The following is a 14,764-nucleotide window of genomic DNA, read 5'->3' as shown; positions in this document are numbered from 1 at the left end:
TTAAGCGATGGCAAAAATCTGACAAGGGCCTTCATTCCTGTTACCTACCCCTGCACCAGAGTACTGAGCCAGAATCCTAACTAGACTCTACATATGTGATGTCCCTGTATTTTAGTATCTGTAAATATGGTAAGTGCGGGTTAATTAAGTGATATATGGTAAGTGACTGAGTAAGAGGGGAGAGTACATGGGCTAGCATGCTGGAGAATGTTGGATGATGATTGGCTGAGTGTTTGAATGGCTGAAGGTATAAATGACAGTATGACAGTTGAGTTCGGGGGGGAGTTGTTGGGGAGTTGTTGGAGAGGAGAGTTGTTGAGAGGAGTGACTGGCAGAGTTCTGAGGGAGGTTTGGATTATATTTGGCTGGTATTTAGGCAGAATATATAAGACTGGAAACATAAAGAGTGACACTAAATGAAACCATACGCTTGTTGAACATTCCTAAAGTAATCTTGTTATTTCCTGGTGTTATCAAATAAATACTTTTATTGGTTTACCAAAAGCCTGATCCTTGGCTGGGGATACACAGACCAGAAGGGAGGGCAGGGTAATTACCAAGGCTGGAGGGAAACAGTATCAAATAAATGGTGACAGCGGTGAAGGGAGATATTGTAACATCGTCAAGTATCCAGAACAACCCAGGATTGTATGCTTTATAGAGAAAGATACAAGGGGGTTGTGGACAGCAAGGGCACCCAGACACAAAGTAACAAGCCACAGGGAGACTAAGGCGAAGTCCCTAGCAGTACTGTTTACAGGGAACGACTGGTGGTGCTGCCTAGCAGTGGGATCTTGTGAGAACTGTGCTAGAGCATGTGAGAGAACAAATAAAAACCGAGATCCTGACAGGTGGTAGCCCTGGTGGGAGTATCACAGGTAGAGCCAGCTGGTGGGATCGTCACAGGCTCATACTCAGATATTCACAATCACAAGTTTTACCAAAAGACTAGGCCACCTGGTTGCAGAATATTTTAAGCGATGGCAAAAATCTGACAAAGGCCTTCATTCCTGTTACCTTCCCCTGCACAAGAGTACTGAGCCAGAATCCTAACTATATGGTCATCCTTCTTGGGTGGCTATCGTAATGCACATTTGCATTCACTGTTCAAGTACATAAATAGTTACCTTTAAGATTACATTATTAGCTTCATGTATTTGACATTTGGTAACAAGTCATCTATGTATCTTATTTTAACTTTACAAAACAGTAGGAAATAAGATACAGACAATTTACCAAAGAATGTCAAGCCTAGGCGGCTAATAAAAACTATTAAACTATTGAAGGGGACAGCTAAGGTTTACAACAGTTACACAATAATCCAACGGACTCCAAAAAGACCAGACAGTAAACATCAGTAGCTATTTAAAGTTATACCTTTGTCCCATCAGGCTTGGGAATTATGAACACTTCACTCCAAATCTGAATGCCAGTTGTTTCTCTCTCACATCCTCCTCTCCATGTAAACCCAGTCAAAGGCTCATTGTTTCCACCTATCCAGGATGCTGATTCCTGTAACAGAAGTGACATACTTATTCAGTAAAAAAAATGGTTGGTAATATTGTGTTAGTACACTTAACTGTTGACTAGTAAGGGGGAATGGGGAAACATATTTCAAACCTAAAATGAATGATTCAATTTTGTAGAGCTTTTAATGTGAGTCAGAGGTTAAAGTGGTTGCTCCCACACATTTCTTATCTTTCTGTATTTTTTATCTTTCCCACCTACAATTGTTGGTCAGCTAAATTTAAGAAACTTAGTTTAAAAACAGCAACCCTTTAACTTTATATCCAAAATACATAAACTTTTTATAAGCAGTTAAACAGTCTGGAGCATTAGGAAGTTATCCAAGTTATTTCATCAAGTGCATGTCCTTCATGAACATACCAGGTACACAGATGGGCCATGATCCACACATACATCACCTGTTCCAACAGGGCTGTTTTGCCTCCTTCCTTCTGTCATGAATAAAAGGCAGCACAACAGGATATTGGGAGGAATGGGAGATGTGCACACACATCCTGCCATGCCACCTGTGTACCAATGGTAGAGAAGGGGAAAAACAGAGCTCTTATCAGAATATTCTGTGTGCAGGCACAGTGCTAGTGGTAAATACCATTCCCAGACAACTGTACGACTCTTTATAGGAAGAGGAGTTCAAATTATACAAGACCCAGCCATTCATGACTTTATAGGCAACAGCCAATCCAGAAGCACACACAAAAGCATGGGCAGGCTGAAACAATTTTTTTACCTTCAATGGACCAATGATAAAGGGAATTATAAAATTAAACAATGCATTTCTATGTAATTTAACTTAATTTGGCATTTCTGCCTAAAACCATGTTCATAGTTGCCATATCTAACATTTGGGAAGTGAATCTTATTTGTGTTTATTTTCATATTACTTTCCCACAAAATTGGTAGTGTTTCATTTCTATGGTTTTGTTGATACTAGCCTAGCGATTTGTTAAAAAATTCTGCTCTACCCTTTAACCAGGGAACCAGTTTCAAGACACATCGGCCGATATTCAGTATCAATTATAATAAGAGTAGACCCATTTAAATCAATGGATTTATGGCTTAGGTCACTATCACCCATAATGTTAACTGTCTATAAATCTACACACAGTTGCATACAAAGATATTAGTTCCACTTCCTAGCTGCATCAATTATTAAAGGCTTGCATATGAAAGCCCTTTTTCAAGAAGATTAGAAGCCTTTCAGGATAGACACAGACAGGCCTCCTTTGGCAGGGAGTTCCACAATAATTCCCTCAGCAAGTGTGGCCATGTTGGGGAATAGCAACCCAGGTGCCTCTTGAAGATGTTTCTGGCTGACACTCCCAGCATGTCTTCGCTGGGGCCACACAGTGTCACCACCACCCTGCTTCTAGTTATTGGAAGGCGAGAGGATTGACAAAAATAACCAATGATAATTTAGCCAGCTTTTTTACATCCCTGGCAGATTGCTGTGAGCTCACAGCAATCAAAAAGGTCATTGTCCGACAACCCTAAGTACCAGTTTTCTTTTCAGAACTGCTGCTATATCTCTCAGCTGCAGAGATGCCCAGACTAGAACAAGAGATGTGAGCAGTGTCCCTCTACCACCGGGTTCATAGAATCACATAATAGAATATATAGTAGAGCTGGAAAGGCCTATACGGCCATTGAGTCCAACCTCCTGCTCAAAGCAGGAATCCAAATTAAAGCATATCCGACAGGTGGCTGTCAAGCTGCCTCCAGAATACTTCCACTGCTAGAGGGCCCACCACCTCCCTAGGTAATTGTTCCATTGTCATACCGCTCTAACAGTTAGGAAGTTTTTCCTGATGTTCATTTGAAAGCAGGCTTCCTGCCTGGTTCTCCCCTGCTTCTATAGGCACCACATGTCCTTGTGCTCAAAAGAACTGCCAAGCTGAATAGACTTTTTAACATCATCATACACAGGAGCAACTCAAACATTGATGTGTATTAGTAAGATTTTCCGTGAAAACGTTTTTAAGAATCAATCACCTCAGTAACTTTCTCTGTACAGCAGGGCTGGGGAACCTTTTTCAGCACATTCCCCTCTGGGTAACCTTCCAAGGGCCACATGCCAGTGGTGGGCAGGATGAGAAGCAAAAGCAGTGAGTGCAACTAATGTGAATTTTACTTTTACAAAGCAGGCTAGTTTCTACACACACACATGCCTCCCTCTATAATCTATCCAGGCAAGGAAGAAGCATCAGTAAGAGTTCAGAGACACATTCCAGTGAAGCAAACACACTCAAAGGGGGTGCAAAGCAGGGCTAGTAAGGTGTGTGGCCTGAAGAGAGTTCCAAAGAGTATATGAACAGGCCTAGGGCCTGTATTTGGCTCCTGGGCCTAAGGCTCTCCATCTCTACTGTAGAGAAATATAAAAGGTTTCTCTACTCCAAGCCTGTGACCCATCATGAAAATTAAGGGTTTTATTCTTGTCATAGTCATCAATACCTTTCTATTGTTTCTCTGAGCTTACACAGGTTCTGGGTTGTAACTCTTCTGCTGCATTCAGAACCATTGTACTTTTAAAATGATGAAGTTGACATAGCAGAGGTTTGAACTGTGTAGGTTGCTCCATCCAAGAGGATGGAGCTAGACTTTTAGAGCAGAATGGAAACATACCTAGTTTTCTCCCATCAAAGTTATTTAATGGTATGATCTGGAAATGCATCTACTCAGCCACTGAGCTCAACAGGATTTTCAAGTAAATACATTGAAATGGTAGCAAATAATTGTGGCACATTAGTTTAAGCATATTTTCATTCCTTGGGTCATTTTAACAGTATGCATCCCTTACTGGCCAATAATTGTAGCCTATCCATTTTAAAGCTTAAACTCTCAAGTAGTCATTACCAGAGAAGCCTGTACATTTCCTTCAGTCCATAATAAGCACAGATTTCTCCAGTGAAAGGTTAACACTTCCCCTAAGCCTAGGACTGTGCTCCCCCATCAACTGTAGCCCCCTATACTATAGCCTATTCAGCCTTTCCCAACCTTTGGGTCGCCAGACATTCCTCAATGACAATTCCCATCATTTCTGACCATTAGCCATGCTGGCTGGGGCTGATGGGAGTTGTAGTCCAACAACATCTGGGGACCCAAAGGTTGGGAAAGGCTGGCCTATACTATTCCAGAGAGTCCCCAACCCACCCTTCTCAGGAACAATTTTTTAGTGGAATCTGCAGTGGATGGGAGGAAATTGGTTACTCTGAAGAAGAAGTGCTTTCTGGTCCTGCAAAGCCATCACTGGACATAACCCCTAGTTCGCATGTCATTCTCTGAAAAACCACATATACCAAACTAATTATGCCTTTTATTTCAGAGTCTGGTCATAAAGTGCAGTCTTAACGATTACATTTCTCTCTCAACTACAACAATGTTTAGGAATAAATATTAGGGTTTATTTGTTTATTTAAAAATGCATTGCAATGAACTCCTAAGAGGCAAATGCCTTAGTATTTCCAGCTGAAGAGCAGGATACAAACGTTTTTTAAAAATTGAACTTACATTCAAACTAGTGTGAGTTTTCAAGCTAGTGTGCTACTCACCTTGTTGTACATATACCTAAGCATAAAGTCCAAGAGAAAAGATTTGCCTTTACGGAATGCACCAGCTACAGAAACGACTACTATATTGAGATCTCTTATATGCTCCTGAAGCAAGATTCTCTCCAATGCTGACTCATCCAGTTCGAAGTTATGATCATCTTCATGAGCAAGAACAATCTGTATTGGGCATGGCTTCTCTGTAACCACCTCCTCGTCAGAATCCAAAAGGGCAATCTCTTCTGCATCCACATAGCTTTCCCCTAGGAAATAGTTTTTTAACATTAGAAATATTATTTCTCAAAATTCTGTTGGAAGAATTCTGTTCACTTTTGTATTAAGTGAAATGTAATATAGGGGTCTTCTTGCTAGGAACGATAACTTGGTAGGTCATCTTAGAATAGCTGCATAAGCAAGATGATCTTCTTCCCATTACCACAGAAAGTTATGTATTTTTCAACCTGGGAAGCAACTTTTCATATTCTGTTTAGCAAGACAGCTCTCTTTGCTGCCAGTGGCTTTGATGTCAATATTAAAGAAACCTATTTACATAGTACCCTCTGTCTAGCTGATTCAGATCAGTACCCTTCAAACTTTCAGACCTGGGACCCACCATTGGCTTAAACATGCACTTCTTAGATTTCTTACAATGTATTTGCATGATGGTAGCGCTGCTGTTGTGCCCCAACGTAGGTCAGGTTGAGACAATTCAGAGTGTTTCTCAACCTTTTTTAAACTCATGTGCCCTTTTAGCCAACAAAAAAACCATGCCCCCCCTTCAAATCTTGCTCCCATAATAATGTCAAACTACTGCATACCCATTATTATATGCAGATCGTATTATAAGCTGTATACAATTTTTTCACTTTACAAACATGGCATTTCATACTTTTGTATTTTAATAGTGTTACTTTTTACTTATCTTTTGTGTGTGTATGTGTATATATACACATATTTTTTAAACACCACTCTTGGATCTTCATACACCCCTTGGCTGAGAGAAACTATAATAGGAGGACCTATCTGACTAGCTGAAGAACCAGTTAACTAAACAGAACTCTGTAGAAGCTTATGCTTCAAAACCAGGGACACAAACCTACTCATCTATGGCCAACTTCATCTCTCCATAAACCATTCTGCGAAGACACAGCTTCTTTCTAGCCCTGTGTCTACTTACAGTAGGACAAAACCCATTATGGTGCCTGTCTCATTTCTCTGGTTTTATCCCATAGCCCCTGAGAATGTAATTCTCTAAAAAGTTTCAGAACATTTTATTTTATTTTAAATGGTGCATGTTCCTCACTTTTTCCTTGATTTCTCGTCTTTTTTTCTCTCTCTAGTTTCACAATAGTATTTTACTTGCTTAAAATAATTGGAGGTGTGCCCTCAGCAAAATCCACAAGGATTATTACATAATAACTTGTATCACATTTGCAGAAAGTAAAAAAATATTTTGCACTCTGTTTTTAGTCTTGGAGCCCAGCAATATTAATATACGTTGGGGGAGGGGAGAGAGAAAGAATGGGTGTGAATGTGGCTTTGACCCTACCCACCACTGGCATGTGGCTCTTGGAAAATTACCCATGAGAGAAGACAGCCACAAAGCCAAAGTATTTCCCTACTTCTATTAAATGCTTCTGCTCTGACAGTGCTGACATTGGTTGCTAGTTCCCAGATCTTTATTTAAACAAAAGTTGAAAATGCAGCTCAATCAGAACACTTTTAAAAAAAAAAGAACTAAAGTTCATATGCTCCAGAACTGCAAAAATAAGTGTTTGTCTATCCCATATCCTATACCTCTATGATCAAGGGGCTGCCTCCTTTGAGATCTACAATAATTTTCTCCAATTAGTACTGGCATGTTTGCATAACACTCATAAAATGTGTTATTACCCCAAATTACAAATATGGAAGGGTGTGTGCAATGCTTTACTTAGTGCAAGATACAGCTCCCCGTGCCCATGCCAACAGCTGTCAAAATACGTAGAAAAGAAAAAACTGGGTACATGCACCCCACAATAAACTTTGGGCCACCATAAATCATACACCCACATTTCCTGGAAAATGTTCTCTAGATAGGATGGCACTAAGTTCCATACCCATAGATCCTTGTTCTTTTCTAAATATTGTAGCTATTAGCGCTGTCAGTATATGCTCTTGACAGAGTTTTTAGTCCCAAGAAAATATTGGGTTAGGCATAATTTAATGCCTGGAGGTGGGGGTGTATATTTGAGATAGCCCAAATCCTATTGTGGGTGAACACCCCATTCATTTTGATATGTTTTCATTACTTTTGGCATGGATACATGCCTTTGACAGTGTCTTGCACCTAAAGAAAGCATTGGGCAGGATGCAATTCAATGCCATCTTAAAGAGAACAAGTCTCTTGGGTGTAATAATAATAATAATAATAATAATAATAAATTTAATTTATATGTCGCCTATCTGGCCAATGACCACTCTAGGCGACGTACATGAAGAATTAAAATACAATACAATAAAATACAATGATAAAAATAAAACAATACAGAAGCAATAATAATAATGTAGGGTAGAAGGCATTTGTTCATAACAGTTAACCCTCCCCGGAAGTCCCAAAGGCCTGTTGAAAGAGCTAGGTCTTTAAGGCTTTACGAAATGTATTTAGGGAAGAGGCGTGCCGTAGATCTTGTGGGAGGGAGTTCCAAAGAGTGGGGGCCGCCACTGAGAATGCCCTCTCTAGTTCCCGCCAATTGAGCTGTTTTTGTCGGCGGGATTGAGAGAAGGCCCTGTGTGGCAGATCGTGTCGGGCGGCATAGTTGGTGGCGTTGCAGCCCCCCTTTAGATAGACTGGGCCGAAACCGTATAGGGATTTAAAGGTTAATACCAACACCTTGAATTGGGCCCGGAAAACAACAGGAAGCCAGTGTAGATCGAACAACACAGGCGTGATGTGATCCCGGCGGCGACTATTCGTAAGTAAACGAGCCGCCGCGTTTTGTATAAGTTGTAGTTTCCGGACCGTTTTCAAGGGTAACCCCACGTAGAGCGCATTACAGTAATCCAGTCGAGAGGTGACCAGGGCATGTACTACTAGTGGGAGTTGATGATCAGGAAGGTAGGGTTGCAGCCTTCGTATGAGGTGTAGTTGATACCAGGCTGCCCGGCTCACTGCCGAAACCTGAGCCTCCATGGACAGCCTGGAATCAAGTACAACTCCAAGGCTACGGACCTGGTCCTTCAGGGGTAGACTTACCCCGTTGAACTTCAGGTCAACGTCTCCCAACCTTCTCTTATCCCCCACGAGCAGTACCTCGGTCTTATTGTGGTTCAACTTCAGCCTGTTCCTCCCCATCCATCCACTCACGGATTCCAGGCACTTGGACAAGGTCTCCACAGCAGACTCTGGTGAAGATTTAAATGAGAGATAGAGCTGAGTGTCATCTGCATATTGGTGACACTGCAGCCCAAATCTCCTAATGATTGTCCCCAGCGGCTTTATATAAATGTTAAATAGCATGGGAGAGAGGATAGAGCCCTGTGGCACACCACAATTGAGAGGCCAAGGGTCTGAAACCTCCTCCCCCAATGCTACCTGTTGGTACCTATCGGAGAGAAAGGAACGGAACCACTGCAGTACAGTACCTCCAATTCCCAATCCCTCCAGGCGATGTAAAAGGATACTGTGGTCGACAGTATCAAAAGCCGCTGAGAGACTGAGGAGGACAAGAAAGGCGAATTCTCCCCTATCTAATGCCCTCCTCATGTCATCTACCAGAGCGACCAAGGCTGTTTCAGTTCCGTGACCAGTCCTGAAACCCGACTGGTATGGATCCAAATAATCCGTTTCATCCAAGTGTGCTGACAACTGGTTGGCCACCACTCGCTCAATGACCTTGCCCAAGAATGGGTAATATGGGTAATATGGGTAATACTGGGTGTATGATGTAGGGCGGCCCTACATTTACTTCAGAATGCTCATCCATAGTTCACTGTTATTATCCGAGATCGCAAATGAGTGATACACACATAAAAGTTGCTTTAATTGGAGAAAACTGCAGATATCATTGGGGACGGTACCCCACTCATGGATATATGATATTAGGTACACCACTGCTTATTCTGGGGTTCAAGGCATATTACAACCTTAATTCTTTAAATTAACTTATTGAACTTTGTTTCTAACGTTCATATAGAGAGGAAACTGGAAGCTTAGAATGAGCACAGAATCACAGAGTTGGAAGGGCCATTGAGTCCAACCCCTGCTCAATGCAGGAATCCAAATTAAAGCATACCCGACAGGTGGCTGTCCAGCTGCTTCTTGAATGCCTCCAGTGTTAGAGAGCCTACCACTTCCCTAGCTCATTGGTTCCACTGTCGTACCATTCTGTTAGGAAGTTTTTTCTGATGTTTAGTCGAAATCCGGCTTCCTGCAACTTCAGCCCATTAGTCCATGTCCTGGACTCAGGGACAATCAAGAAGAGATCCTGGCCCTCCTCTGTGTGACATCCTTTCAAGTACTTGAAGAGTGCTATCATATCTCCCTTCAGTCTTCTCTTCTCCAGGCTAAACATGCCCAGTTCTTTCAGTCTCTCCTCATAGGGCTGTGTTCCCAGTTCCCTGATCATCCCCGTTGCTCTCCTCTGAACCTGTTCCACTTTGTCTGCATCCTTAAGTGCAGTATCTATAACTGGACGCAGCACTCAAGATGAGGCCTAACCAGTGCCAAATAGAGGGGAACTAATACTTCATGCAATTTTGAAACCATACTTCTGTTAATGTAGCCTAAAATAGCTTTTGCCTTTTTTGCAGCCACATCGCACTGTTGGCTCATATTCAGCTTGTGTTTAACAACAATTCCAAGATCCTTCTTGCATGTAGTATTGCTGAGCCAAGTATCCCCCATCTTATAACTGTGCATTTGATTTCTTTTTCCTAAGTGTAGAACTTTGCGCTTATCCCAGCACTCCAGCCTATCAAGATACCTTTGAATGTTGTTTCTGTCTTCCAAGGTATTAGCTATCCCTCCCAAGTTTGTATCATCTGCAAATCTGATAAGCATTCCCTGCACCTCCTCATTCAAGTCATTAATAAAAATGTTGAAGAGCACTGGGCTCAGGACCAAGCCCTGCAGTACCCTACTCCCCCTAGTTTGAGAAGGAACCACTGATAAGCACTCTGTGAGTACAATTCTATAGCCAACTGTGGATCCACCCGATCCATCCAGCCCACATTTAGCTAGTTTGCTAATCAGAATATCATGAGGCACTTTGTCAAAAGCTTTGCTGAAGTCGAGATATATTATCTTGGTTGCAGAGGTTTGGGCTTTGATGCAACTTCAAGGTTGCACGTTCATAAACATTGTTATAGTATTCCCAACCTTCTATCCACTGAAGGATCACAAATACAAGTTATCATCTGCTCTATATAATAATTTATGGGTATGACATTAATTGGCTAGAGACTGGTTTAAGCTACAGCCCTAAGAATGTTTTTCTATAAGCATTGTTGATCGTAAGCATGTGTGAACCATAAGAGTTTGAGTGCCAGATGTTAGTGAGAAACAGCTGTCCACATGCTCTGGTTCTGCCATGCTGTATCATAGCTGAACTAAATTTCAGCAAACAGCTTTAATCTGATTGAGAGGCTGCTCCAATTCCTGAATTGTGCTGAATCAAGATCTTGCATGCATATTGCCAGTACTAGCATCAGCACTACGTTTAGACAAAGCCCAATATATTTCAGTTTTCAAAACAGAAGTGTGTACAAAAATATTTTTCTACAAAGGAATAATACAGAACAGCTTTTGTTCAAAAATGGCTAAAATAAATCTAAAGGACCACAATAAAATATTTATGTGGCACCATTTCATTCATTTGTCCACATACCCAACGTTTACTCAAACCTTCACCTCACAAAGGAAGTCATTCACATTGAAAATGGAAATGGACTGCCTTCAAGTCGATTCCGACTTATGGCGACCCTATGAATAGGGTTTTCATGGTAAGTGGTATTCAGAGGGGATTTACCATTGCCTTCCTCCGAGGCTGAGAAGCAGTGACTGGCCCAAGGTCACCCAGTGAGCTTCATGGCTGTGTGGGGATTTGAACCCTGGTCTCCCAGGTTGTAGTCCAGCACCTTAACTACTACACCACACTGGCTCTCCATTCATATTACATGATATTAAAAATTAGAAGAGTACTTGGGCAAGATCCAATGTCATATCAGCAGACGCATTATGACTTCCCTTCTTCGCCTTCCCACCACCCGGGCTGCTACAGAGGATCCCCCAACACTCTTGAGCATGTTTTGAGTGGGTATTAGAGGAGAAAAGGAAGGTAAGTCCAATTTGTGCCAGCAAGACACCACAATTTTTATCACCCTTTGTATACAAGACACCACTCAGAAGAGGAAGTCAATGCTTGTCTGACTGCTGCATTAACAGATGTTAGTGGTTAATTATATCCAGTGTTAAACTACTCCAAGTAGACCCACTGAAAGCAATGGACTTTGGCCCATTGCATTCAGTGGGTCCACTCAGAGTATGACTATGTTAGACATTGCTGTGTGTTTAAGGACCTCAAGAAGTTTCCATGAACTAAATAAGAACCCACTTTTCAAACTTCACAAGTAACAGCTAACTTGATTTCCTGAGATGAGCCAGAAGTTTAGTTATGTGCTTAGTCATGCAACCTCCACTTGATGAGATTAAACATTGGTAGGATCCCTTGTTACTTGCACACACATACTTCATGGCCTCTTGCTAATAGCTAAAATGGACTGAGTCTGGTAATCTCTTGTAAAAAAGTTGTTCTGTATGAGGCCAGATTCTGCTATTAACATGCAAATTTTTCAAGAAAAATGTTAACTGTTCAAATGGACGCTTTTAATAAAACATTAGAAAGATCTACCTTGGAAGATGTGTTTTATTAGCTGTCTTCCTGGGCTGGTGACAAGGAATGCACTGCATTCCACATCCAATAGTTCTATGCCAATGGCTATTATTGGATCTCAACTACATCCAGAATCTGAATACAGCAGCTGTCTGGCAGCAACAGTATGGTGTTACATGGACATTTCGGATGATCTGCTTCTGATAATTATTTGTTCATGCTGCAGAAAAATACCTAGAATTATCTTCCACATCCCCTCCTCCCATCTTTGTGGTCTGTTTATAATTATAATCAGTGTTGTATTATTGATCATTGTAAGCTGTTTTGCAAGCCTTTTTTGGTTGAAGAATGAGGTAAAAATCCTTCAACTAAAACAAGGTCCAAGTATAGCAAAGAAGCTCTTGGGAAAAAACAATTTTATCTGAAATAGGAAACCATGTCTTATCTACCTAGGTTCTTACTTTAACTAGAAAACCAGTAGTCACCAAAACACATTTTATCATGCAACCATTCAGCTATCATTCATGGTAACTTTAGAACTTTGCTTGTGTCCAAACTCCTTACTCACAAATTGAAAGCTAAGTAGTTTTAGCTACCTTTGTTCTAAGCATCTGAAGTTTTCTTAGAAACTGCTTTTGAAAGAACCTGCCTACGTTTCAGGTCTCAATTATGAACGGAAGAGTTAGAAGCAAGTTAATAAATTGACTAGAAATTCTACCAAGTTCACTGCACATAACCTGAACATTTTTGTTCATTGTGAGTTGGAAGGAAAACAGATTATAAATTGGGTCTTCGCATCTTCCCTTTTTTCAAAGTGCCTCACTCTTTATGGTGAACTCCAGTACACACCATACAACAGCCAAGATTTCAAACTTGTACACATCACTGCTTTCCTATTGCTGAACTGTAAATTCTTATATGGGAACTTGTAGGCATATCCAAGCATACAAGTTACTGACAATAAGGGTTCCAGATTTTCTTACAGACATTTGGAGTAGCTGCAACTGTTCTTTTATTCCAGTTTTTGAAATTAAAAATGACAGTTTTAGGAGGATTCTTACTCATAGCATTGGGGACTACTAGCACCCTCTCCCGCCCCCAGATACACAAACCAACAATTAGAATAATTAAAGTCTACCTATTTAGAATTGATTTTAGTCACTTTTGAGAGCACAAAGCTGTGGATGTTTACTTCAGAACTTATCTGAAGAATAAGTTAGCTGTGCGAGAACTTTCATCTTTTGGGGAATACAAATGATTGCAGTCCTTTTTGTTTATGAACTCAACTCTGCTCCTACCTTGCATTATTGAAAACGAAGGTGTTTTGCAAGCAAGAGCATATTAGTAGCACTAGTTTCCTACTGAACAAGCAAGAGACAATATGTTTAATTGGGCTAACTAGTGCCAAATGCAAACTTTTGGGCAACATAAAATAGATCAAGCTCAATGGGATGGGTGAACAGGAAGGTGCTGTGTTTCAACAGAAGTTTCTGTAAACAGAAAGGAGCAAGCATCACTTGTTGACTCCCCCTCCTGCAGTTCCTGTGTGACCTCCAACATTTAAGAGTCTTTCAATCTTCCAAAGCAGATATTTGGAAAGGGCTCAGAGAGATCAGCAAAAACACTCTCCCACCCACATCCTAAGTTCATAGAAGTGTTCTGCAAGTTCTTTGGATCCAGCTCAATGAATTCATGTCAAAGCTGAAGCAAATATGTGCTTTTCATTTTCAAGGCAGTTCTACATCAAGGTATTCTGCAGACAAGCCAAAAGCTCAACTCTCACAGTAAGTTATACTCAGAGCTTGGAAAAGTTCCTTTTTTGAACTATAACCAGGGCTGTGGAGTCAGAGTTGTGGAGTCTGAGTTGGAAGCAATTTTGGGTGGAGTCGGAGTCAATAGAAATGTACCGACACCAACTCCTTCATAAATGGCAAATGTATATTAACTAGTAATAACACATTTACTGTAGTAAAATGGTAGCACAAGGCATTTCATCACCACCACATGAATCCAGAGCTTGGAAAAGTTACTTTTTTAAACTACAACTCCCATCAGCTCCAGGGATTGGGCTCGTGGGAGTTGTAGTTCAAAAAAGTAACTTTTCCAAGCTCTGGATTCACGTGGTGGTGATGAAATGCCTTGTGCTACCATTTTACTACAGTAAATGTGTTATTACTAGTTAATATACATTTGCCATTTATGAAGGAGTCGGAGTCGGACAGTAGAAAAATAGAGGAGTCGGAGTCGAAGGTCTGGCGTACCAACTCCACAGCCCTGACTACAACTCCCATCAGCCCAATCCAGTGGCCATGCTGCCTGTGGCTGATGGGAGTTGTAGTTTAAAAAAGTAACTTTTCCAAGCTCTGGTTATACTTCACTTGGTGAAGACGTTTAGATCTTAGTATATTAAGAATCATATAAGAGACATAAGAAGAGCCTGCTGGATCAGGCCAATGGCCCATCTAGCCCAACGTCCTGTTCTCAGCAGCCAACCAGATGCCTATGGGAAGCCCACAAGCAGGACCTGAGCACAAGAGCATGCTTTCTTCCTGTGGTTTCCAGCAACTAGTAGGATATATATGTACATGATGGGGTGGTGGTGAATTGTAAACAGTGAGGTCAGAAGGAACACAGAAAGACCATTGGTCTACACTGACTGGAAATGGCTCTCCAGGGATTTAGAGAGGAGTCTCTTCCAGCCCTACCTGGAAATGTCAGGGATTGTACTTTGGACCTTCATGCCAGAAGGAAATGAAATGCAGAAAAGTACATACGAGATAAATTACCTTATTAACAGGAACTATTCATGAAATAGTGGTAACA

The 14,764-nt window shown here is 41.2% G+C and overlaps 1 protein-coding gene across 4 annotated transcripts in view; it reads right to left on the bottom strand.

The window, feature by feature from the left end:
* ATL2 (atlastin GTPase 2) overlaps nucleotides 1-14,764 on the bottom strand; it is a 51,837-nt gene that overhangs the window by 24,607 nt on the left and 12,466 nt on the right. For 2 of the 4 annotated variants that reach the window (XM_061625608.1, XM_061625609.1), the window contains exons 2-3: nucleotides 5,073-5,332; nucleotides 1,378-1,512 (exon numbers count right to left, since the gene is read on the bottom strand). In XM_061625608.1, coding sequence (XP_061481592.1) covers nucleotides 1,378-1,512; nucleotides 5,073-5,332 — 395 coding nt within the window. Of the gene's footprint in view, nucleotides 1-1,377; nucleotides 1,513-1,925; nucleotides 2,023-5,072; nucleotides 5,333-14,764 lie in introns of those variants that run through there. The other 2 variants (XM_061625611.1, XM_061625610.1) reach the window with 2 other exon arrangements.

Source organism: Rhineura floridana, chromosome 4, assembly GCF_030035675.1.
Source record: "Rhineura floridana isolate rRhiFlo1 chromosome 4, rRhiFlo1.hap2, whole genome shotgun sequence".
Lineage (NCBI taxonomy): Eukaryota > Metazoa > Chordata > Lepidosauria > Squamata > Rhineuridae > Rhineura > Rhineura floridana.
Note: the sequence above shows the minus strand (reverse complement) of the source record. Positions and strands in the feature narration are given on the sequence as shown.